This window comes from Geotrypetes seraphini, chromosome 2 (genome assembly GCF_902459505.1).
Source record: "Geotrypetes seraphini chromosome 2, aGeoSer1.1, whole genome shotgun sequence".
Lineage (NCBI taxonomy): Eukaryota > Metazoa > Chordata > Amphibia > Gymnophiona > Dermophiidae > Geotrypetes > Geotrypetes seraphini.
This window is the reverse complement of record NC_047085.1, coordinates 404,852,403-404,879,051: the sequence shown is the minus strand read 5'-3', so window position 1 is coordinate 404,879,051 and position 26,649 is coordinate 404,852,403. Positions and strand designations below refer to the sequence as shown.

General features: G+C 42.5%; 1 protein-coding gene across 4 annotated transcripts in view; it reads right to left on the bottom strand.

Moving 5' to 3' along the window:
• Positions 1-26,649, bottom strand: part of LOC117354104 (alkylglycerol monooxygenase-like) — a 375,767-nt gene that overhangs the window by 236,969 nt on the left and 112,149 nt on the right. For all 4 annotated transcript variants that reach the window (XM_033930979.1, XM_033930982.1, XM_033930983.1 and 1 more), the window contains exons 4-5: positions 9,739-9,842; positions 2,798-2,893 (exon numbers count right to left, since the gene is read on the bottom strand). In XM_033930979.1, coding sequence (XP_033786870.1) covers positions 2,798-2,893; positions 9,739-9,842 — 200 coding nt within the window. The remainder of the gene's footprint in view (positions 1-2,797; positions 2,894-9,738; positions 9,843-26,649) is intronic.

Genomic DNA, 26,649 nt, shown 5'->3' with positions numbered 1-26,649 from the left:
TTTTGAGGATGAATCTCCCGCCCACTGTCTAATCTAGAGCATTCTACGGGCAGAAACAGCAGACGCATAAATCTTACTCAGGATCCAGTATAGATCATACAGAGCATCTGCCGCATAATCTGCTCCTAAAACAAGAAACTGGGGATCCGCATCAGCATCTGCTCCCAGAGACCGATGTAATTTTGAATGACAACCTCATGCGACGTATGATGACACTGATGCCACCTTCATCCCCAACACCACAGCTTGAAATAGTCTCTTAACTGTATCCAACACCACTCCCCCTTCACTGGGGAGTGAGGAATGCCTTGCAACCTGTGCCACTAGGGAATCCACCTATGGTGGACTGAACAGCTGAAGAAATTCAGGTAGCATTTTGTCATGGCTTAGCCACTCGAAGGGGCCCTTCTGGGACTTCCCAGTGATCTGTAAGCATCTTAGTAATTTCTGGATGGAAGGGAAAGAACATGGTCTGAGCTTGGTGCTGCTCATGAGTGATCACTGGGCAGTAGAGGGCTAAGAAGTCTCTATCTTGAATTATTGGACAAACTCAGTAATAATCTTCAAAAGCATTGACGGCTTGAACAGCCTGTACACAGTCAGGTTCCATCAGAGATTCAGGGATGCCACCTGGTCGGAACCTGACTCTTCTAGGTGTGTTGCCAAGTCTCCAAATACTGACGACCCCAAATGGGACTGCAAAGGCATGAATATCAAATTCACATCCCAGTCCTCTTCTGATTGAACCCCTGCATCCTGCACATGGCTCTGCCGCAGAAAAATGCATCCTTAGAGGGAATAACTGCTAGAGCTACCACTGTCTCACCCCCCACACACACACCCAAGGGGTCACTGTGACCACTGTAATTTAGGTATGCTTCGTACATCATATTTATAAATTTTAGAGCAAAAGCCAGACCAGAATGCTCAGAAGGCTCTGGCAGGCACTCTTGTGATCCACTCTGGGGTGGCATGGTAGATGCGTGGCTATGCTTTGCCTGTGAAGTCATTTCGTCAGTTTCCAGCTCTAGCCGGGATTTCTGACCTGGAACTCAATCCAAGAGGAACCCCATACTTCTAGAGGGATTCCCATACCCTGTCATGTTCCACATGAAACACAAGACAGCCCTTGGCTATCCATCCGTTGTATATCTGGCATGAATCCTTAGTATCCTGGCCTAAGGAGTCCATCTAGACTGATTCTGACTAAACTGAGGTGTTCTGAGGCAGATAGAAGCTTTTATTTTAAAATTAGGAAATCCAAGATGGCTGTTACAGCAGTAAATTTAGTGCTAAAAACGCACTGTGGGAGCTAAATAAGGGGTCAAAAAAAATCAGGAAATAGGTTTAGATGTAGAGGACCCTGTCCCTAGCCACAGGAGCCTTTAAAAATGATTTTTAAAGCCCCCCACCCCAATTTCTCCCATAGGCTGTCACAGCTTTACTCACTGTGCCGTGATGGTGCTGGGAGCTGCAAAAGGGCTGAAACTGCAGCCAGAGAACTTCAACCTCAGAGAAGCCAGGACATCTGGATGGTTTGCTTCTTCAGACTGCCCTCAGGCCAACCTCCATACTGAGACCTCTCACCGGAACTCGCATGTGAAGTCAGGGGAAGAAGCATAGTCAGCATCTGATCCTGGTGAAAAACCGCCATGGGGCCTGAGCTCAAGCTATCTGCGGGCAAAACTGTGTTTAGCCTGTGCTCAAGCCCTCTATGAGCAAAACTTGGAGTGAGCTATACTCCCAAGGGAGCTTGCAGATTGTTAATGCAGGCTAGCCAAGCAGAAGCCCTGTCAAACAGGCTGCCTCTTGGATACTGACTATTGTCCTCAGAGTCTATGTTCCCTGCAGCCAGAGATGTACCTAAATTGGGAGCTTATGCAGCACCAAAATGCCTCACAACTAGTTGAAGAAACTCAACATTAAATTTAAAATAAACACATGCAGAACAGTGTGGCTCCTACTATCTCGCAGTAGACAGTAAAACTGAGTTATTACAAGACAGCGCAAAGGGATGGGAGGCACAGTAGAAAAATGTAAATGAGGCTCTCTACACAGGATCTCGTGACCAGAGATGCACAACCCAAGTGTTCCAGAATTATGTGCCTATTCCACTAGAATGAACATTGAATTGTTTTCATCTCAGGAACCCCATGTACCCCACTATTATTTTACCAGCAAGGTTTAATAAATTACAAACACAGAAATATAACAGAACAGTCAGGGAGTGAAAATATAAGTGAATATTCAACACCCTCTTCATGTACATCGCTACGAGTACCTGGAATGCCCTTCCAATGCCCATAAGAATAGAACTTAACTACTTCACCTTCAGGAAAACATACCTATTTGATAAATTCCTTTCAGAAACAGAAACAGAACTCAGAAAACAGAAACAGAAACAGAAAACGAACTCTAGCTCACACAGTTCCATGACAGCACCAAAAGAGCGCTCAAATGAAACAGTTTTCACACCCTTTCTAAACTGCCAGAGTATGTTCGAATGGCGCAACGCCAAAGGTAAGGCCATTGCCCAAGGTACAAAATATATATCTGTATATATAATATGCAAATTGCTTTGATTGTAACCACAGACAGGCAGTATATCAAGTCCCAGCCCCCTTTCTCTGGTTTTATCTTGTTTCGCATGAACGTAGCCATATTTATTCAGTTAAAAAGAATAAACTGTTTTTCCCTAAAGGATTCAGAAAAAAAAAACCCATAAAGCCTCTACAATTAGATTGCCAGAATACTACATAAGGATCACTTTGAAAGTGTAGCTCAAACACTGATTTACCTCTGTGTGTATCCAAAACTGGTAAAGAAGGTTGAACTGAAGATGAACAGCATACACCGAAGGTGGTATAAAGAGAGCCATAGGGCAATAGAAAACCTAAGAGAAGAAAAAAAAAGATGCATGCACTGTCATTTGTTTACAGTACATTAAGGGCTCCTTTTACTGAGGTGCGCTAACGTTAGCGCACGCAGGAAATTACCGCGCGCTACGCTTCTAGAACTAACGCCAGCTCAATGTTGGCGTTAAGGGCTAGCGTGTGCTATTCCGCACGTTAAAACCCTAGCGCACCTTCGTAAAAGGAGCCCTAAGTTTTACATAAAAGAGTATCAATCTTCCTACTAGTCTTGCCCTTATTAAATATGGCATTTCCAGAGAGCAATCTGCATTAGTTGAAAGCATATTTGACTTTCTTTCTGCACTATTTCACTCCTGGGACTGGTTACTTACTGTTATTTGCCACACCCTCAGCTGTACACTAGGGTTACCATATGGCTCCAGAAAAAGGAGCAACACCAAGGAAGTTGACCCAATGACTCCACAGTAGAGAAGTGTAACCAAAACAAAAGACTCTGTGGAGTGTTGATGTTCCTGATATGGACTTTATTATTGATTCAACTTGATAATTCACACAAAAAACTGTATAGGACTCAATCCATACAGTTACAAGATTACATACATAGTACAGGACGGGTTACTTAGGGCTCCTTTTACTAAGCTGTGATAGCATTTTTAGCGCATGCTAAACTTGCGCTACACGGCTAGAACTAATGCCAGCTGTACGCGCACTAAAACCGCTATCATAGCTTAGTAAAAGGAGCCCTAAATTATACTGTATATTGATACATTCAATAGTTAAGGGAAAATGTTGGAGAGAGAACAAGGGTAAGAGCTAAGTGTTGCGTTAGATATATTATTTGGGATTATGTTTCGAAATTACATTTTAAATTACATTGCATTTTAGATTAACATTTCGTTTCAGATTACAGCTCATTCTGGGGTAGAATATTTGTGGCCAGAGGTAGTTTGTAAAGGCTAGTTTGTTTCAATTTACATATGTTGTGAATGTATACAAGTGAGTTAGTACAGCCTAGCGATTTACAGCTGATTACAGTATTATTAGCTGCTGTGGGGTGGTGAAGTCATGTGCATTGATCTGGGGGTATCAAATAAACAAATAGGTTTTCACTACCTTCTAGAAGTTTAGTAGTGGCTCAATCACTGGCTGGCCCAGAACTTCCTCTCCGACTTAGAATTGGCATCGGGTGGGGAAGGTTGGGCGGCCCAGTGTTTCAGCGTCCTCTTTATGGGGAAGGGAAGCAGGGAGAGCTCAGAACTCGGTGGCGGCCTGTTCCCCGATGGCGGTGGCTTGGGGAAAGGCAGGGAGAAAGATAGGGGGGGGCAGGGAGACAGAAAGAAAGATGGGAGACATAAAGACAGGGAGACAGACAGAAAGGGAGCATGGAGAGAGAAAGAAAGAAGGGGGCAGGATGAAAGAAAGAAAAAGATGGGGGAGGGAATGAGGTCTGGAGGAGAGGAAACATACAGGAGGCTGAAAGAAGGGAAGAAATATTGGATGCACAGTTAGAAGAATAAAGTGCAACCAGAGACTCATGAAATTACCAGACAACAAAGGTAAGAAAAAAGATTTTATTTTCAATTTAGTGATCAAAATATTTTCTTTTTTGAGAATTTATGTCTGCTGTCTATATTTTGCTCCTTTTACTAAACCACAATAGTGTTTTTTAGCGCAGGGAGCCTATGTGCATTGAGAACAGCGCAGGGCAGTTCCCTGCGCTACAAATTGCCTTGGTAAAAAGGGAGGGGGAATATTTGTCAATTTTTGTATAGTTGTTACTGAGCTGACATTACATAGAGTCGTCTGCCTTAACCTCTTTGTAAACCCGTGGAATATAAATGATAATTAACATTTTCTCTGCGTACAGTGTGCTTTGTGTTTTTTAAAATTTTATTGTTGGTAGATCATTTTGACTTGGTCATTTTAAAAGTAGCTCGCTAGTCCAAAATGTGTGGGCACCCCTGAGCTAGAGAATGACACGTCACTGATCGGGCATCTCCATCCCTCCCCCTTACCTTCGTGGTGATTTTCTTTTTTTTTTTGTCTTCCAGCTGCCCGAGCTGGCTTTCATCATGTCACGTGTGGCTGCTGAAACTTCCCCTCTGACACAACCGGAAACAGGAAGTTGCATCAGAGGAGAAGTTTTGGCAGCCACACGCGACTTGATGAAAGCTGGCTCGGGCAGCTGGAAGACAAAAAAAAAAAAAAAGAAAGAAAATCACCATGAAGGTAAGGGGGAGGGAGGGGAGCTGCTGAAAGACATCTAGTAATCCTTGCAGGCTTGACTGTGCAGGGAATTATTTTTGTAAAATTATGTTTTTTTATGTGACTGGCATTATTTAGACTTTAATTTCTATGAATGAATAGAATGAAAATGATAAAAAATTGCTTGCTTGATTTTATGTGTGTACGCTGAAGGGAAGTAGAGAGAGAATGTACTGAGGACACTGAAGGGAAATGGGGAAGAAAAGTAGAGAATGGGGGAAGGCGCTGAAGGGAAATGGGCAAGAGATGTGGAGAGTGGGGAGAAGGTGCTGAAAGAACAGGGGGAAGAGAGTGAGAAGATGCTGATTTATAAATTGACAATTGTACAGAATATTGTTTCTTTTTATACTTTAATAAGTTCAGTACCAAACTAATCGAGGCTTGTGTGGATGGGATCAGATGGTTTGCAGGGATGAGGACCGAGCTCACAGGGACAGGACGGGGACCAATTTTTTCCCCGTGTCATTTTCTAGGCTCTGCCATGAATCGATTTCGACTATGTGAGGGCGAGCAGAGTGTCATTAAATGCGTGTTTTGTCATAATTTTATTTTAATGTATAAAAATATTTTTTGTCAATAAATAAGATATTATCTTGTAATGAAATTTGGCTCTCAAAAGAAATATTAATCATTGTACTGCTGATCTTTGGCTCTTTTGACTAATGAGTTTACCTACCACTGCTCTAGACCACCATCTTAAAATGCTTGAGGTACCTGTATGCAAACCGCTTTGAGTGTGGTTGTATAACTACAAAAAGCAGTATACAAATCCCAAACCCTTTCCATTCTCCTTGGCACCCCGACACCCTGTCCTCACTTGGATTTCAGGGATTTCTCTTCTTATCTCTCACATTGCACCTTTAGTGTTTGCAATGGTGAATCCTCCTCCATTGCTATCCCACTATCAGTAAGGATATCCCAGGGCTCTGTCCTTGAACCTCTTCTTTGCTCCATCTATACTCATTCCCTTGGTGCTCTCATCTCCTCCAATAACTTTCAATATCATCTCTATGCTGATGACTCCCAGATTTACCTCTCTACACCAGATATTTCTACAGAAATCCAGGCCCAAATCTCAGCCTGTCCAGGGGGGGGCAGTGTACTTGTGTGCCTAGGGGCCCTCAAAGAATTAATCCTGCCCTGCTTCCATGTAACAATTTCTCTCCCCTTCAATCTCTTCAAAATTCTGATGCATGACTTAAATTCTGCCAGAGTTGCTATGCTCACATTACCCCTCTCCTCAAGTCACTTTATTGTCTCCCTATCCATTTCCACATAAGTTGAAACTTTTCTTATTAACTTACAAGTGCATTTATTCTCCCTATACTCTTCCCTGTGAACTCTGTTCATCGAGCAAGTAGCTGTACCTTTCTCTACTGCCAACTAGAGAGTTGCACGGGGACAGAAATCCCACCCGTCCCCACCCGTCCCCGCCAAAGTCCCATCCGTCCCCACCCATCCCCGTGAGGACTCCCACCTGTCCCCACGAGGAATCCCTCCGTCCCCACCTGTCCCCGCGAGGGATCCCCTCCGTCCCCGCCCGTCCCCACAAGGAATCCCCTATGTCCCCGTGAGGAATCTCCTACGTCCCCGCCCGTCCCTATAAACTACAGAAATAGTTATTTCATTTAATTATGCTACTGAATTAAAGGCTCTGGTAGAAACCCATTTAAAAATAAGCAAAAAGACTTTATTAATTTGGAAATATTAATTGGGAAAAATACATACTTTGTAAATGGGTTTCTACCAGAGCCTCTAATGTTTATAAATTTTTATCAACACAACTAATATACTACTTTATCCTGAAGCAAAAAAAAAAAAAAAAAAAAGAATTTTTTTCCTACCTTTGTTGCCTGGTTTCTGCTTTCTTCATGTTCTCATTCAATTCCTTCCATCCACTGTCTTTCTTCTCTCTGTGTCTTCCATTTGCTCTGTTAGTGTGCCTCTCCCTTTCTCCCCCCTCCCAAATTGGTCTGGCACCCATCTTCTTCCCTCCGCTAACCCCATAGTCTGGCATCTCTGTCTTCTTCCCTGTCAGCGTCTTCTCCCCACTCTCTCTTCCCCATGTCCTTTCAGCGTCCTTCTCCCCCCTCAGTCTTCCCCATGTCCTTTCAGTGTCCTTCTCCCCACCCCCCATCTTCCCATGTCCTCTCAGCGTCCTTCTCCACCCCTTTGTCTTCCCCATGTGCTTTCAGCATCCTTCTCCCCCCTCTGTCTTCCCCATGTCCTTTCAGCGGCCTTCTCCCCCCCTGTTTTCCCCATGTCCTTTCAGCGTCCTTCTCCCCCCCTATCTTCCCCATGTCTTTTCAGCGTCCTTCTCCCCCCTCTGTCTTCCCCATGTCCTTTCAGTGTCCTCCCCTCCTGTCTTCCCCATGTCCTTTCAGCGTCCTTCTTCCCCCCCGTCTTCCCCATAAGCTTTCAGCGTCCTTCTCCCCCCTCTATCTTCCCCATGTGCTTTCAGCGGCCTTCTCCCCCTTCAGTTTTACCCATTTCCCTTAAGCGTCTTTTCTTCTCCACTCCACCTTTCCTCCCTTTCTCCCTCCCTGCCCCTTACCTTTGTGGCGCTTCCCCACCCAACCGACAACAGAACAGGCCCGGTCGGACAAATTTCCCTGTCCTGTAGCCGCGAATCTAAATTACCTTCTTACAGCAGCTGGAGTAGTGAAGCTGCTGTAAGAGGTAATTTAGATTCGCGGCTACAGGACTGGGAGGTTTGTTGGCTGGGCCTGTTGTCGGTCGATCGGGGGATCTGACCGGCCATGCACATTCCCCGGGGCGCACCCCCCCCCCTCTTTCGTACGCCATTGCCTTCTCCCTACCTGCCCTGCCGCACACAGCCAACCAGAAATCTTCCTGATGTCAGCGCTGACGTCGGAGGAAGGGAGGGCTTTGCTTAAGCCCTCCCTCCGACGTCAGCGCTGACATCGGGAAGACTTCCGTTCGGCTGTGTGCTACGACAGGGCAGGTAAGGAGAAGGAGACTACCCTCGCGGCTCGAGTACACTGCGATCCAACCCCGCAGGAACCCCGTGACCCTCGGAGGCGTCCCCACGGGATCTCCGTGACCCAAAGGGGGAACCCGCGGGATTCACATCATCCCCGTTCCCGTGCAGCTCTCTACTGCCAACTCCAGATTACGTTCCTTCTCTCTTGCTGCACCATATGCCTGGAACAGACTGCCTGAGTCACTGTGTCGAGCAGTATTCAAATCCAGGCTAAAAGCCCATATTTTCAAGGTTGCTTTTAAATCTTAACCCCGACTCACTTGTAAAGTACCATGCCTGAAAAACTCCCTAACCCTTTACTTGTCCTGTTTGTCTGATTAGATTGTAAGTTCTACTGAGCAAGGGCTCTCTCTTTTAGCATACAGAGCTGCATACATCTAGCAACACTATAGAAATGATAAGTAGTAATAATAGTAGTGAGAAGTAAACATGTCATTTGAGGACCAAGTAGCCACTGTTCAGATTTCTTCAACAGATGCAGAGCAAAAATGAGCCACCAAGGCTTCCATAGCCCATACACTGTGGGCTGTTACACAGGCTATGTAGCGTCAACCAAGCCTGAGTATACACAAAGGGGATACAGTCCACTAGCCAAGTGGAGATGGTTCTTTTGGATAATGCAGTTCCTAGCCTATTAGGATCAAAGGCGACAAAGAGCTGGGAGGACCCTCTATGTGACTTAGTACAGTCTGGGTAGTATGCCATAGCAAGCCTTTCATGAAATGGGCTACCAAGTGGGAATGAAATGCATTGATAGCACTGAGATTAACTCATCAAATTGGGGTTTAGACCAGAATTAGAGAGATAGAGAAAGTAGTTGAGGATGGACAGAAGTGGACATGAGATAGGCTCCAAAGAATGTAATGCACACCAGGAAGAGAAGCATGTCTACAGCGCTGAATAGGTTTCCTAGATACTTCAATGACAGCGGATACTGCAGCCGAGAAGCAGAAAGTATTTATTGTACCTGTTCAGTGAAAGAAGCTACGCTGTTGGTGCTAACGAGCGGGGGGGTTGGAAGCATGAAGTATCTCAGTTGGGACGATTTAGATGGGTAAACTGGATCCATTTTTCTTACTTCATTTCCTGTAAGGGCAATTCTATGAGCTGGTGCTTCAGTCTAGGCACCCCAATGCCATGAACTTAGCGCCAATTCAATGATGACATCTCGGCACCAAGATTCCGTTACAGGATAGTAGCATAGGGTCGACATTGGTGCACTGATGTGTAACTGTATCTTCATACACATGTAAATGGCAAGCATAAGTTGGCACACATATGTGCAGCAAGAGCTGCACATACTTTTTAGTATTCTACCTTCCTGGCAAATACATCCATAACCCACCTGTGTTCCAGCCATGTGTATTCCTCCCGTGCTGTTAGGTGCTGTGGCACTTGGGTGATACCTATTAGAATTTCATGGCACCTTTAATGTGTGTAAGTAAAGCCTACCTGTAGGTGCCCCTAAGCTGCTGAACTATAAATACATTAACATCTTGCCCTTCATAATATTAAATGCAATATAGCTATATCTCTTCCTTATAAGGGACAATTACCTTTAGACGTTCTAAACTTTTTTATTGTGACATTACTTACCCATGATGTATACTTCTGCAAGACAGATTGTCTTAGTGCTGTGGATAAATTGTAATCCTCTGCACTGTGATGGGCTTGGTGTCCCGCCCACATAAAATTAACCTCTACAAAACAGAAAAGATTCAAATAAGGATTGCCAGACTAGGGTAGAGTCTTATTTGTACATTTGTCTGAGAGCAATCAAGCACATTCCTCCTCATTCTACAATTGTAAATGCACAATTTTTCACCCAGCACATAAAACTGCCCCTGCAGATTATAGAATCGCTGCAGTTATGTGCCTAAGCTGACACTAAAAAAACAATTATCTGTGACAATTGGAGTTAATTAGCATTTATTTGCAGTTATATGCATAACTGTACAGTGGAACCTTGGTTTGCAAGCACAATTCGTTCCAGAAGCATGCTCGTAAACCAAATTACTTGTATACGAAAGCGAGTTTCCCTATAGGAAGTAAGGGAAGCTCGATTAGTTCCTCCCCCCCAACCCCGAAGCCACCGGCGCCGCTCCACCTCACCCCACCACATCCCAAAAAGATACCCCTCTCCCCGAGGCCACTGGCATACTTCTGCCCCCCCCCCCCCCGTGTCAAAGCAGCTCCTGATTGGTGAGGCCCGACTTTAGTGCAGGAAGAGGTGGTCAGAGCATACCGCGAGTGATTTCCTTCACTTGCCGGTGCTTCAGCTGCTCTCTCCTGCTGCCCTCTCCTGCCCGGTCATTCGCAGTTGGAAAATACCACGAATCGCTGACTGCGAATGACTGGGGGAGCACTGTAGTGAAATGTCTTCTAGGATCCTCAGCTACCAGGAGTAACAGGCAAAAACTGACTATAATTAGAGAAGAAACTAAGGATTCTGACAGTGATGTTATCTACCTGGGAACAAATGACCTGGCCAACAATATCCTGCTTGTAGCACGGAAAGCTATTATGTAGTTGGTGGATGGTTTAAAACTTTTCTGTAGCCATTTCATAAGTATTATCTACTTATGAAGAGAAGAAAGATTACAAAATACTGAACTTCAATAGGTGGCTCAGAGCCTGTTGCCATCAAGAAGGCTTTGGGTATTTAGGAGGATGAGGCAACACATGGAAAAACAAAAACTTATATTGTAATGACAGGCTATATCTTACTATGGCAGGAAAACAAATCTTTGAATAGAAATTCAGGCAATATGTTTCTATACATTTAAACTAGAAGGTGGTGTCATATGAATGCAGGTCACTTCTGGTGGCTACCCCCAGCAAAAGACACAATGTGACAGTAGTAAAGATAGCAATGTAAACAACAATCTTAGCAATTCACTTCATAGCAATACAGTAGGAAGAAAGACTAACCAAAAACTATACAAAAAAACCTGAGATTGTCACTGAAAAGTAGCTGTAAATCAGGGGTCTCAAAGTCCCTCCTTGAGGGCTGCAATCCAGTTGGATTTTCAGGATTTCCCCAATGAATATGTATGAGATCTATGTGCACGCACTGCTTTCAATGCATATTCATTGAGGAAATCCTGAAAACCCGACTGGATTGTGGCCCTCAAAGAGGGACTTTGAGATCCCTGCTGTAAATCAATGACCACAAACACTCACAGACTAAGCAACAAAGTTCACGATTGGCAGGCCCTGATATTAGAGGTAGATTTAATTAGATATTGTTGCTATCACAGATACATGGTTCCGTGATTCCCATGGATGGAACACAAACATACCGGGTTTTAATCTATTTAGGAAGGAGAAGGATAGCCAAAAAAGGTGGAGGAGAGGCTCTCTATGAAAAACAATATCCTAGCAACTGAAATGCAGAGGTCTGGGGAAAGGAAGAAGCAATATGGATCGCTTTGAAAAGATAAGATGGAACTTCTATCTACAGTTTTATTGATTATTTAGACTTAAAAGCTGCTTTTCAAATTTTTGAGGGGTGCTTTTTGACTTTTTTTGTGTGTGTGTTCATGTTTCCAGCTTGAGAAAGAACTTGTTGAAACACGATCTGTGTCGAGGAAGCAGAGTTTGGATTTGCTGCATACGCATGGGTTATGTGGATTCTAATTGATTTATTTTGATTTTTTTGTGGTCTTTTGAGTTTTGATTACTTTGTTTGAATTTCACTATGGATTGTTTTGGGGGAATTTAACATACACACATTTTTATGCCAGCTGGTTGAGGACTTCATTGCTTTTTATGCTTCAGTGGCCCCTGCCTTGAGGACTGCGAGAGCCGACAAAGATTGAGATAAGTAATTTATTGTTTAACATCTTAAACTTTTTTATATACTTTGATTAAGATACTTCTTATGATGGAAGTAGGGAGGGCATGTGCAATGATGTTATGAGTTGAACCTTCATTAGCCTTCCAGTGGCTTTAAGATTTGTTCATGTCGCTGAGCACATATATTTATTATATTTATCATATTTATTTACTAAGGGCTCCTTTTACAAAGGCACGCTAGCGGTTTTAGTGCATGCTAAAATGCCGCACGCGCTAGCCGCTACTGCCTCCTCTTGAGCAGGCAGTAGTTTTTTGGATAGCGCGCACTATTCCGGTGCATGCGTTAAAAACGTTAGCGCACCTTTGTAAAAGGAGCCCTAAGTTCTCTTGTACTAAAATATCTACAGACCTCTGACATAATTGGAGCAACTTGATAAAGATCTGGTTGCAGATATCCAGAAGCTGGAAAAGAAAGGGGAGGTGCTGTTGCTTGGTCATTTCAACCTGCCCAATGCAGATTGGAAAGTTCATATGGAAATAGGAAAATTGTGTATGCCTTTCAAAGTGCCCTGCTCAGGCAAATGGTGACAGAATCCATGAGGGAAGGAGCAATGCTGGATCTGCTTCTCACAAATGGGGAAAGCATTTCTAGCATTCAAGTTGATACCCACCTGGGTTGGTAGTGATTATCAAATGTTTTTTTTTTATATAACAGCTAAAGTGGAGGGCAGCCACACAAAACTCAAAGTCATGGATATCAAACATGTGGACTTTAGTAAAATAAGGGAGTACCTGAAGAAAGCTGATAGGATGGGAGGATATAAAGAGAAGTGGAGCTGAAAGGAGCAATAAAAATGGCTACCAAACTTTTTATGAAAAAAATAAATAAAAGCAAGAGAAAAAGGAAACAAGTGGTGAAGAAAATAAAGGTAAAAGAGTTGGCATTTGTGACATACAAAAAAAACACAAACCTCAAGAAGAGAAGCACAGAAAGGAATACCAGATGAAATTGAAAGACGCTAAGAAAAGTGCAAGCAGAAGAACAAATGACTAGAAATGTAATAAATTTTTTTCATGTTTATTAGTGAAAGAAGGAACGCAAAAATATTGAATTGTGAGACTGAAAGAAGCTACAAATAGCTCTGTGGAGAGTAATGAAGAAAAAACAAAACATACTAAACAAATACTTCTGCTCTGTGTTCATGGAAAAAAATCCTGGAGAAGGCCAATAATGAAATTTAATGTGGACAAATGGAAAGTTACCAAATGCTAGGGTCCACCTTGGAGGTTAGCATCCAAGAAAAAGATCTGGGTGTCATTGTAGACAATATGATGAAACTTTCTGCCCAAATGTATGGTGGCGGCCAAAAAAGCAATCAAGATGCTAGGAATTATTTAAAAAGGGATGGTTAACAAGACTAAGGGCTCCTTTTACTAAGCCGCGTTAGGACTTTAACACGCGGAATAGCGCGTGCTACATTGCTGCGTGCGCTAGACCTTAATGCCAGCATTGAGTTGGTGTTAGTTCTAAAAGTGTAGCGTGCGGTGTGGTGCGCGGTAATTTTCTTCGTGCGCTAAAAACGCTAGCGCACCTTAGTAAAAGTAGCCCTAAGAATATTATAATGCCTCTGTATCACTCCATGGTGTGACCTCACCTTGAAAATTGTATTCAATTCTGGTCACCTTACCTCAAGAAAAATATAGCAGAACTATAAAAAGTTAAAAGAAGAGCGACCAAGATTAAAAAGTGGATAGAACTCCTCTTGTATAAGAAAAAGACTAAAAAGGTTAGGGATCTTCAGCTTGGAAAAGAGATGGCTGAGGGGAGATATGCTGGCGTTGAATATTCTGTTCCTTTGAATTCATTGATTCCAAATTGATTCGTTGGGACCTGAAAAAGCAGGAAATCTTGTTTTTCTTTTCGAGATTATACACAAACAAGAAAATGAAACTGAGTAAGGTACAGAAGACAGTATTTTAAGTTTTTCTTGTGTGAACCTGGTTGACAGTCTAAGATTTTTAAAGATGGATATTTAAGCAAATACAAGAATAATGTTATTGTTTTGGTTAAATAAAACTATTTAAATTGTTATCAAGGTAATGGCTATTTTTCTCTTTTAAATAAAGTACTGTAGAAGAGTTGTCCAAATATGAATGATTAACTTATTAAGCTGGGGTTAATTCACCTCACAATAATTTTATAATTATCTATATATTTCTAAATAAAACTAGATCGATATTTTTTGGTATAACTGTAAAACTAATCTGCAAAGTTATTTTTCAAAAAATGAAACTTTCATCTGGTTGTAAATATTAAGGGCCCATTTTACAAAGCTGCGATAGCGTTTTTAGCGTGCGCTCAACCCGCGCTACGCGGTTAGAACTAACACCAGCTCAATGCTGGTGTTAAGGGCTAGCGCGCACGGCAATTCAGCACGTGCTAAGTACACGCCAAAACCGCTATCGCAGCTTAGTAAAAATTTGCCCTAAGTTTATACCAGTAAGAATGAGTCTTTCTATTTAAAAAAAAAAAAAACACAACCCAACAATCTATGATTTAAATTGCTCCCATCAGCTGCTCTCTTGGACCTACAGTATATAATAGCTCACAATTATAGAATGACCCCTTATTGGAGGGATGCAATTTGTTTGGAAGAGGAGTGGAAAAGTAGCCTAATAGTGCAGCAGCCTAAGAACCAGGAGAAGTGGGTTTGATTCCCAATACAACTCCTTGTGACTCTGGGCAAGTCATTTATCCCTCTTTTGCCTCAGGTACAAAATAAATACCTGGATATAATATGTAAATCATTTTGATTGTAACCACAGAAAGGCACTATATCAAATCCCATCTCCTTTCTCGGTCCTTCGGTGCAGACTCTGCTTAAAAGAGGGCAATCTATGAAGCTTTTAGCCTGACATAAGGGTGGAGGTGCGGAGAGACTTGGACAAGGCAAAGCACATGCAAGACTATCATTCTGAAAACAAGCTTGCACTCACAGTAGCACAGCCAAATATGTAATGACTTTCTTAATATATATTTTTTATACTAAGATTAAACAGGATTTTTATTTAGTTCCTGATGTGGTCATATAAAACCATTTATTTTATTTTCAAAATCTTTTTAATGAACATTGTTTAATTACAAAGATACAGAGACTTTTGTGAAAGATTGAGAGTGAAAGTGGTGATGAGGGGTGTTTGAAAGCGAGATGAGTCGGGGGGGAGGGGGCTGGTTGGTATTAAAAAGAAAGAAAGACTTGTAGGACAGTGTATTGCTAGACTACATAAGAACATAAGAAACGCCTTCACCGGATCAGACCTAGGTCCATCTAGTCCGGCGATCCGCACACGCAGAGGCCCAGTTAGGTGCTCTCTGTTGGAGACCCGGATTTCCCGTATCCCCCAATATGATTTGCAAGAAGGTGTGCATCCAACTTGCGCTTAAAACCCTGAACACTAGTCTCTGTCACAAGCTCCTCTGGGAGAGCATTCCAAGCGCTCACCACTCGCTGTGTGAAATAGAACTTCCTGACATTTGTCTTGAACCTGCTGCCACACAGTTTCAGGCTATGACCTCTTGTCTGTGTCACATCTTAAAATGTCAGTAATGCTTCTTCCTGGTCTATTTTGTCAAATCCTTTTAATATTTTAAAAGTCTCTATCAAATCCCCTCTCAATCTTTTCTTTTCGAGGGTGAACAGTCCCAGTTTTCTGAGGCGTTCTTGGTAGCTCAAATTCTCCATACCTTTGACTAGTTTTGTGGCTCGCCTCTGCACCCTCTCCAGTAAAGTCACATCCTTCTTGAGGTATGGAGACCAGTGCTGGACACAGTATTCTAAGTGCGGTCTGACCATTGCTCTGTAAAGTGGCATTATGACGTCCTCCGACCTACTCGTGATCCCTTTTTTAATCATGCCCAACATCCTGTTTGCTTTCTTTGCTGCCGTCGCGCATTGAGCTGATGGTTTTAGGGTTCTTTCTATCAGGACCCCCAAGTCCCTTTCTTGTTCTCATTTGGCTAATGTCGCACCCAATATTCTATATTCATGTTCTTTGTTTTTCTTTCCCAGATGCATCACTTTGCATTTGTCTATATTGAAATTCATTTTCCACTTTATTGCCCATTTTTCCAGCTGGTTCAGATCCTTCTGAAGATCCTCACAGTCCCTAGGAGAGTCAACCCCCTGACATAATTTTGTATCATCTGCAAACTTGATTATATTGCATGTTGTTTCCTCTTCAAGGTCATTTATAAAAATATTGAACAAGATGGGCCCAAGAACTGAGCCCTGGGGCACGCCGCTAGTCACCTTCTCCCAATCCGAGAATTTCCCATTTATGATCACCCTCTGTTTTCTGTTCTCTAGCCATTTGCCGATCCATCTGTGCACTTCGCCACCTATTCCATGACTTAGTAATTTACTCATAAGCCTTGCGTGCGGGACCTTGTCAAACGCTTTCTGGAAGTCTAGTAGGGTTGCAGGCCTACCTGGGAAGATTTTGTCAGCCAAGCTCCAACCTCACTGGATCAAAGCAGCCTTCACTTGAAAAACAGTGAAGAGGAGACATGTTTCCAGGGCTTTCTATATACAGTACGGTCTTAATTATCTGATCTTTACTAACCTATCAGACTCCTTGGTGACATCATCAAGTAACCGCTAAGAAGCGTGCGGCTTCTCTTTCCATTTTCTTGTATAGCATAGAAGGAAGTTTCATACCCTGTTTTAACTACCTTTATGTACTGTTTGAGGGGTTACCATTCTTTTCCATATTATCCAACTTTTCACTTATCATTTATAGCAGATAATGAAAACTATACTGTACTAATTTTGTATAATATTATGCAATATGTGAAATAATAATAATAATAATAATAATAATTTTATTTCTTATATACCGCCAAAGCCATAGTAGTTCGAGGCGATTTACAATGAAGAAGGGCTGGAAAATCAGCGAAATTGGTACAATGGTACAAACAGAGAAAATAGGTGGCAGAGAAAAATGGTACAAACAGAGAAAAATAGAACAATCAGTGAACGGTGGTACAATCGGCGAAGAATGGTACAATCAGCGAGGATAGGTACAATCAGGGTAATAAATGGTACAGGGAAGAAGGTCAAGACAATCTGCGTGAAGGACATGGTGAGAAAGAAAGGGCCAGAGTATGGCATAGGGGTTTAGGGTGTGAATCGGGTGAAAAGATTAGTTTTTAGTAGTTTCCTGAAGTTTAAGTAGGATGAAGTGCATGAGATGATGTGGGCCAGCCAGTCATTGAGCTGACCTGCTTGGAAGGCAAGAGTTCTATTTAGATATCTTTTGTAACGGCAGGCCTTTAGGGTAGGATAGCTAAACAGGTGGGTTCTACGTGTGAGTTTGGATGGGTGGTCTAAGATGAAATGGGATATCAAGTAAAGAACAATGCACATCTAAGTTTATTTATAATACTTTAAGGTCCCAGAATTATTGCACTTCTATCTTTTGCAACTGTAACAGATAGATCATCACAAAAAAAAGTATATCTGAAATGACTTGTTAAAGAAAGAATAAGATCTCACTGTGTCATTACTAACTCTGGATTTTTTTTTTTTTTCATCTAGGGTTTCCAGTTGACATATGGCCTAATATTGCTGCTTATTAATGTCATGCATGATATAAAACCCAAGCAACATACATGATACAATCAAAACAAGATTCGCTGCTGGACAGCACAGTTGGCTCTCTGCTGTTCAATTTGAGGCACAGAGAACTGCAGCTGAGATTAAATTAAGCATATTTTCTGAGCTTCTGTGATCGCTAGCAAAAGTAATTTTCATTTCAATATTTTGGTGCTCATACTTTTCTATCTCTTCAACCTTCACTTAAAAAAAAAGCCTACCAGCACTTGAAATGTCAGGGCATGCAGTCTGAGAGTATATTCATCCTGAAGGGCCTTAGAACGAATAAGGTGGAGAGAAGAAAAATAAAGATAATAAGCCTTTTGTTCTTTTTGGAAGGTTTTTATTTTCATGTATTCTGGGCTGCCTCTTGGAAAGATGGATGTTTGGTGTCACTGCTAGGAAGTGCAAACTGTTCAGCTTCACTGCAGTCTATGTCCTCATTCCTCTTGCTCCGCAGGATACCACATACTTTGGCAGCTCCTATTCAGATGGGAAGCTCTTTAATGGCCAGAGAGGATGCCAGTGAAACCTTTTCCCACAATATTCAAACCTCTGAATTGTGAATACACTATTAACATAAAATTTTTTGGAAGATGTTTTGGACCACAGAAAATTTTGACAAATAGAACATTCAGAGCCCCCATTCGCTAGGAGGGATGGAGGAGATGGAAAATACTAACCAGAATAAGAGTCTGGATTAAGCACATAAACAGGCATTTCCTTTTTAGCTAATTCAGAAAAAAAAATCACTTGGGGGAAGGAGAAGAGGATTCTTCAGACTTTAGGGGGTTGGTTTGTCTGGGGTTCTCTTTTTTTTGGCATAACATAGACCTCAGTTCATCCAGAAGTAAGAAACCAAACTATGGATGCACACGCACACACAGATATATGGTGTCTCTTAAGCAATAAGCTTTGTCATTCTGTATGTGAAAATTCAAACCATGGGAAAAATTTAGTTCACAGGAGTACATGAAAGAAATCCTAATATAAGTTCTTAAAATGTAATTATTATAATTAACTCTAAATTTTAAAAAGTAATTTTTGACATTCTGTGAGCCCTTTGTACAAAGTATTCCCCCCATACATGGGGCGGGGGGCATAATTTTCAAAAAGAGCATCTAGGTGAAATGTTTAAAAAGCCACCTATTTTATAAAGGCTTTTATGTGCCTTAAAATAACCATTAACCCCTCTCACCTTGGGTTTTGCAACCCCAACCTCAAATGTCATGTCTGTCTGTCCAAGTTAGATTGTAAGCTCCTCTGAGCAGGGACTGCCTATTAAATGTCAAAATGTACAGTGCTGCATATGCCTTTCAGTGCTATATAAGTGATAAATAGTAGTAGTAGCCACTCAGAATAAGCACCAGTTGAGCAAATTCAGGTGCAAAAACTTACATACATATGTGTCTTTTCTCCCTTACCTGCCCCTGTTTCCTGACGTCATTAGTACTTCTGTATATTATGTGATTCTTAAAGACTTTATATGGGTCTGCTAATATGCTCAATTTTAAATTTGGTAGTAGCATAGAATTTTAGATATATTTTTATTCTTTGGAATTGTAATCTATTTATTTTTTTGTTATTTTAATCTCTTTGAATTAATCAGATTCTCCACTTACCATTATAGGACCCTCAAGGTATGTACTACTCTCCTGTATAATGCCTCTTTCGCCTTTTAAGCTTGTTCACACACGTGTTCACAGATCAACTTTAGCAGTTTTCATAATTCTACATATATATTTTTATTTTTTTATATTATATTACGTTTTTCACTTCATTCTGCATTTTGTACGATTCAAAACCTTCTATCTTTAAATGCTTGTGATATTCACCATGATCTTTCACCAATTGATTACTACTAGTTCCATTCACATCACTGTACCCTTCATCTTACACTTTTTACAGTTTCTGCATGTTAGATATCACTCATAACTATATACTTTATAGTCACTACCCTTCATAACTTACATACATTCTTAACGTACCCCTCATTATTTATAGGACCCCTGAAGAAGATTTTTGTCGAAACGCAGACTGTGTTGGGTTCTGCGCCCCTAGTGGACTAGGACCTTTAAGGTTTTTATGTGGATTAACTTTATTTTTATATGGATGATTTTATTTTATGTGGATGATTTTAGTATACTTTTGGAACTTTGACATTTACAAATAAAGGGGTCCTTTTATCATGCCGCGCTAGCCAGGTTAGCGCATCTGATAATTCATCACACGCTAACCCCCGCGGTCGGCTAAACAACTAACACCTGCTAAATGCGCGTTAAACCCCTACCGCAACTTGATAAAAGGACCCCAAAGTCCTTTTAAGGAACATCGTCACTCCACAGAGTTTCTTTTGCTTACATCACAAATCCACCATGTCTCCACCTAAACTACTCCCCTGAGAACGTTTATTCACACTGGGCCTGATTCTATATATGGCACCTAAAAATTTGTCGCTGACTAGAATGGCGCTTAACGCGATTCTCCAAGATGAGCACATTTATAAAATTGTGCTTAGCACCTAAGTGGCTCATATAATTTAGGCGCACCCATTCAGGCCAGCTAAAACCAGGCCTAAATGCCTGCACCTAAGTTGTGCATGCATTGAGCATAGCCTATAACAATGTGCCTAACTTTTAGGAATGCCCACAATCGGCCACTGGCCATGCCTCCTTTTCAAATTTGCACACTACAATTGGTGCATACTTTTTTTTTTTAAATATAGAACTACGCTTTCCAAGTTGTGCATGTAACTTTTAGTTTGTGCCAATTAGTGTCAATTATGAGGTGTTAATTGCTAATTATTGGTGGCAATTTAAGTTATGCATGCACAACCTGCGTCGTCAAAAGGAGGGTTGTGGGTTCAAATCCCGCATGGCTCCTGGTGACAGGTGGGATTAAGTGACTTTCCTGGGATCAGGAATATTGTGGGATTTGAACTTAGGTTGTGGGTTCAAATCTCGCGAGTGCCAATGCTGTAGCTCCTGGTGGATGGGACAGATGGGATTAAGTGACTTTCCTAGGATCAGGACTATTATGGGATTTGAACCTAGGTTATGGGTTCAAATCCCGCGGGTACCAAGGCTGTAGCTCCTTGTGACAGGTGGGATTAGGTGCCTTGCCCTGCGTCAGAAGGAGGGTTGTGTGTTCAAATACAGAATTTGGGGGATTCTGCATAAAAGTATGCACAACCTGCTTTCACACATGTACCTCCAGGCAACTTTATAAAAGCATTTTTCCAAGTGTAAAATAAGCTTCAGATGTGAAAAATACTTTATATAATGACCCCAAGTTACCAACGTAAAGCAACAGAAATCTAATGTTTGCTTTATTGCCCGGTTAACCAAGCACAGTACAGTATTTCTAAGCATTTTAGTTATCCACACAGCAACTATACTATTATCTTTCCATTTGTTGTTATGCATCAAAGCATAAATTTGCCTGTGGTAGCAAAACATTTTTAGTTTAATTTCGCTCCTTTCTCCTGTATCAGAGAAGAGCACGAGCATTACAAGATTCACCTACCCATATCATGAAGATTACCGTATATACTTGAATATATGAAGATTACCCATATCATGAAGATTACCGTATATACTTGAATATAAGCTGACCTGAATATAAACCGAGGTATAACCAAAATGAGGAAAAAAAGTTGATTTGAATATAAACTGGGGGGTTTATATTCAAATGCCCTGTCATGCCCTATCCCCAGGCCCCCTCCCTCCCTTCCTGCCCTGCCAAGTTCTGCGCCCTGCTTCCCCTTCCTCCATGCCATGTGCCCTCTCTGCCCTGTACACTGTCCACTCTCCCTCCCTCCGAATGCCATGCAGGCCTTCCCCGAGTACCTTTGAAATCCCTGGTGGTTGAGTGGTGGGCCGGAACAGGAGCGGTCTTCCCACATTCCTGCCCCATGCTCAACTGCTTGCTGAATGGCTGCTACGAGTTCTCGCGAGTCCTTTGAGAACTCACAGCAGCCATTCAGCTAGTGGCTCAGCACAGGGTAGGAGTGCAGGAAGACCGCTCCTGCTCCGGCCCACCACTCGACCACCAGGGATTTCAAAGGTATGCGGGGGAGGCAGGATGGAGTTAAAAGTCGTCACAGTCGGCCGGAACAGGAAGCGGGAAAGATCCCTCCTGTCCCGGCCCACTACTGAACCCATAGGTCTTAAGGCAGGCCTACAACAGGTCCAGGTTGGGGGGGCAGGTGGGCTCTGACCCAAATATAAGCCGAGACCCCCATTTTGGGGCCTTTTTTGGGCCCAAAAATCTCAGCTTATATTTGAGTATATATGGTACCTTCATTCCAATAGAAAACTGAAATATTAACAAAGTTGCCTCAGTTTATGAGATTTTCATATTTGCAACAGTATAAAACAACAGGAAATAGGCAGGTGGTTTGAGTGAAAATTTAATCTACAATTGGAGCTCGACTCGGTTAATAAAAATCAGAAGACCAGAATATACATACTGTAGAGATAGAAATTCACATTTTTCTCAGTAGTTCAGGGTGAGCTGCATTCAGATACCATAGGAATTTTTCCTGTTCTTGAAGGGCTTACGATCTAAGGAGCCCTTTTACTAAACAGCAGTAAAAAGTGGCCTTAGCGCACCCTTATGCAGGTCTATCCCACACGCTAAGGCCATTTTTACTGCTGGGGCAAAATAGCTGAATTAACTTTTTTTTTTTTTTTTGTATTAATGGCCACACACTAATTCTGCCATTAATATATGGCTATTAAAATAGACTCCTTCAATGACAGTTAAAGCCTCATCCTGGGGGATCTTGGTATATAATGATACCACATCGAGGGTAACTAAAAAAAACCCTGCCATGGGGTACTATAACATCCTGGAGAGTCCTAAGTAAGTGGGAGGAATCTTTGAGATACGATGACACCTTAGCTGCTTCTTCCCTAAGGAAGACATCCAGGAACTTGGACAGAGGTTCTAACAAACTGTCTCTCGTGTTGACTATGGGTCTACCTGGGGGATTAAAATAGACTAGCACATGAGGCCTTACTGTCACCCATTATATACAGTAGGCAGTAAGGCCTCATATGCTAAGCACATGTTAATTAGCATACCACAATGTAGCAGTGATAACCGATCAACACAGAGCACATCCACTGTCTACCCCCAGTCATGTCCCCCAAGTCAAAAAATAAATTTTATTTTTTAGCATGTGAATAGCATGCTCACATCCCAAAATTACCACAGGATGCCTCAGTGTGCTCTGCCATTTTTTTCCTACAGTAAGCACGAATTACTGCTTACCGCAGCTTTGTGAAAGGGCCCCTAAGTCTGTATCTAGTGCAATGGAGATCAGGAGAAGCAGTGAAATCTGAACCCTGTGCTGCTCTAGTTTTCAGCCTAATGTTATACTAATTAGATTACTCCTTCACACACATACAATAAACTACCCAGAGAGTGGTAGAAAACTTCCAGAGGCTGTTATAGGGGAAAACACCCTCCAGGGATTCAAGACAAAGTTAGACAAGTTCCTGCTGAACCAGAACATACGCAGGTAAGGCTAGTCTCAGTTAGGGCACTGGTGTTTGACCTAAGGGCCACTGCGGGAGCGGACTGCTGGGCATGATGGACCACTGGTCTGACCCAGAAGCGGCAATTCTTATGTTCTTAACAATATATATCTGTAACTCACAGACATAAAAATTGCCCAGTGTTACACTTAGATAGAAGAAAAATTGATGTCTTCGAGCTGTGGTGTTGGAGACTTCTATGAATCCCATGGACAGCTAGGATCACCTTCAGAGATGTTTTTGATCATATAAACTCGAGTTGTTCTGGGAAGGCAAGATTACCAGACAGAAACTGACCTAGTTTGGACATGCGATGAAGGCAAATTCACTAGAAAAGGAGGTGCTATTCAGAATGGTCAGTGGTAGAAGGAAGCAGAGGAGACCAAAGCCCATTGGCTGGATACCATCATGAATGACACGGGAATGAACCTCGTGCAATTGAAAGAAGCCATAGAAAACAGGGAAGCATGGCGAGGACTAGACTAGAGAGTATCCAAGGGTTGGGCACGATTGAATGGATAGGGATGTTACTTTTATAACAGTGTGCATAGGGAGAAAGGGTCACAGGAGTGTATGTTGCATCTATTCAAAAGCTGTCAAACAGATTGAAGCCTATTCTGAAGCAGGAATAAGCTGTGCAATGTAAGTGCCAGTTGAAATCAGCACACATGTGTAATTTATAAAAGACGTGCAGCAGTGACAATCCCACCCCCCACTCTACCCATTTGCTGCCCCAATCCATTTAGGTTATGCCTTCATTTTCATCATTCATATGAATGCATAGCGCTATTGAAAATCTTCAAGGTTAGAATCAAGGAAATTTTGGGATGAGAGTGCCCAGTGATTGCTCCTGCTCTCCCACTACTTACTGGGGAGACCCCCTGGTAGATACCATGGAAAGTTGTGGAGCATGGGGCCATCAGGAAGAATTAGTTTAGAAAGAGGATTGAGATGGGAGTAATACTGATAAGGAATGGAGAGATTGGGGGGCTATTTTTTATGGCTTGGGACTCTAGGAGGGGTGAATATTGCTAAGAGAGCAAGGATTTACTTTTGACCACTATGGGGTGAATATTGCCCGGTGTGTGTTTAACAATTCTATAACTTGACACCAAAATGTAGATGCCACAATGAGGCATGCTTAGTACCAATACAATGGCTTCAGGTGCACCTACACTATTATAGAATACTAGTCTTTAAGCCCGTTACATTAATGGGTGCTAGAATATATGTCTGTCTGTCTTTCTGTCTCTCTCTCTGCCCTTGTGTCTTTCTTCTTTTCTTTCTGTCTCCCTCCCTCCTACTATTTGTCTTTCTTTCTATCTGTCTCTCTTCCTGCCCCCTATGCAGCATTTATCTCCCCCTCTCCACTTTCCTGTACAGTAGCCAAGGAGTGACAGTTTTCCAGGTGCTAGGTCCATGAGTAGCACCTTATGCCTAGCCTTGTATAGACCCCAATTAAGTTTTCTGTGGGATATGATAATTTAATATACTGTCTTCCACCATAGTTTCAAGGTAACTTACAATAAAACAACTGTTTACAAATATATAAGAACAAAAAAAAAAAAAAAATCAGACCCCCACTCATCTTTTTTTATTCTCCTCCCTTATGTTCATTGTGGTCTGCTGGAAGAACTTGTATTTCATTCATGTATTTTCCTTTTGATCTGATGCCTTCGGTCTTATTTTTTTCTTGGAAAAGAAAGCCCTGTGTGTTTAACTTGACATTATTGCTAATGTAATAAAAATTAAAAAAAAAAACAATCGGATCCCCGAGTCCTTCGTACCCTGAGCCAGAGCCAATGCAGCAACCCAGAAGAAATGGCATCCTTGAAAGATCTCTGGCCTAGCCTGAGGGCCCCACCGTGGATCAGGCATCGAGAGACCATCCCCCCCCCCCATTTGCGTTCCAGTTACCTGAGTCGCTGCTGGTCCCCTTTCAGCGAAAGCCACACCATCCATCACCTTATGCAGCGCGAGCAGAGGGGCAGAAGGTCCCTCGCAGCGCTGGGGTGGGCGGTGACTGCGCTCACGCCTCTCCCGCGCTGGCCGCAGTGGTTAAAGGCTCACGCTGGACACAGCTGTTGCTCGGGGGCACCTGGAATTCCCACGCGGAACGAAGAGCTTCAGGAGACGCTCGCTCAAGGGAAACCGTGGGTGAGAGGGAGGCAGCGCCACCCTCCCCTTTGAGGAGGTAAGCCCAGCCGTCCCCGCTACCAGGTCCCCGGCACGCTTCACAGTCGCTGCAGAGGTGGTTCTCTTCGTGGGGGCGGGGCGAATGCCAACCAGAGCACGCAACGCGTCGACGGTGGCTAAAAACCACGGGGCGGGTGCTGATACCATTGGGCCATCAAGAGGGCAGGGCTGTGGGGCCTGGGTGCAGAGAGGATCCGTGGCGGCGGCTTGAGCATAAGCCCGATCTGACTTGGGTATATCTTGAGGACTGAGTGAGAACCCTGCACAATGTAGCTTCATGGTGCGGTGGTGGTAAGCCCAATGTGTGGTAAGCGCGCATGTGCACTCTTGTGGCCACATCGCGATGGATCAGGGAACACAGCTTTAGAGTGTTACTTAAAGTTTTTGCTTCGCCAGCTTTCTGGTATCTTTACATACAGTGGCGTACCTAGCATATGTAACACCCAGGGCCCATCATTTTTTGGCACCCCCCTCATCTGTACGAAAAACATGATTTTTAGTAACAAGCCACACGTCACACATGAGTACCTAGGAAAAGGCAGCATCTTACATATTGCAGTGAGCAGTACATCAATACACCCATTGTAAAACTAAACAAGCCAGACCAGCACAGATCAATCCTACAACATCAATCCTAACAGAAAACCATGTCTTTCGAACACACAGAACACAGAAAACACCTTCACCTAGTATGGAATATGTCATCACAAACTAACCCCTCCCCCTTTTATAAAACTGTAGTGTGTATTTTAGCCACGGTGGTAACAGCTCTGATGCTCATAGAATTCTGAGCATCAGCGCTGCTACCACCACGGCTAGCGCTAAAAAACGCTCCACAGTTTTGTAAAAGGGGGGATATTATAGAAATACACAGCTTCAACGCTCTAGCTCAGGGGTGTCCAAACGTTTTGGGCTTGCGAGCTACTTTAAAATGACCAAGTCAAAATGATCTACCAACAATAAAATTAAAAAACACAAAGCACACTATACGCTGAGAAAATGTTAATTATCATTCCTATTCTGGGTTTTTTTTCAAAGAGGTCAAGGCAGATGACTCTATGCATTGTCACCTCAGTAACAACCATACAAAAATAGACAAATATACCCCCCATCCTTTTTATTAAACCGCAATAGCAGTTTTTAGCGCAGGGAACTGCGCTAAATGCCCAGCGCTGCTCTCGACGCTCATAGGCTCCCTGCGCTAAAAAACACTATTGCGGTTTAGTAAAAGGGGGTCATAGTGCAAAATATAGACAGCATATATAAATTCAGCCACATTTTGATCACTAAATTTAAAATAAAATCATTTTTCCTAC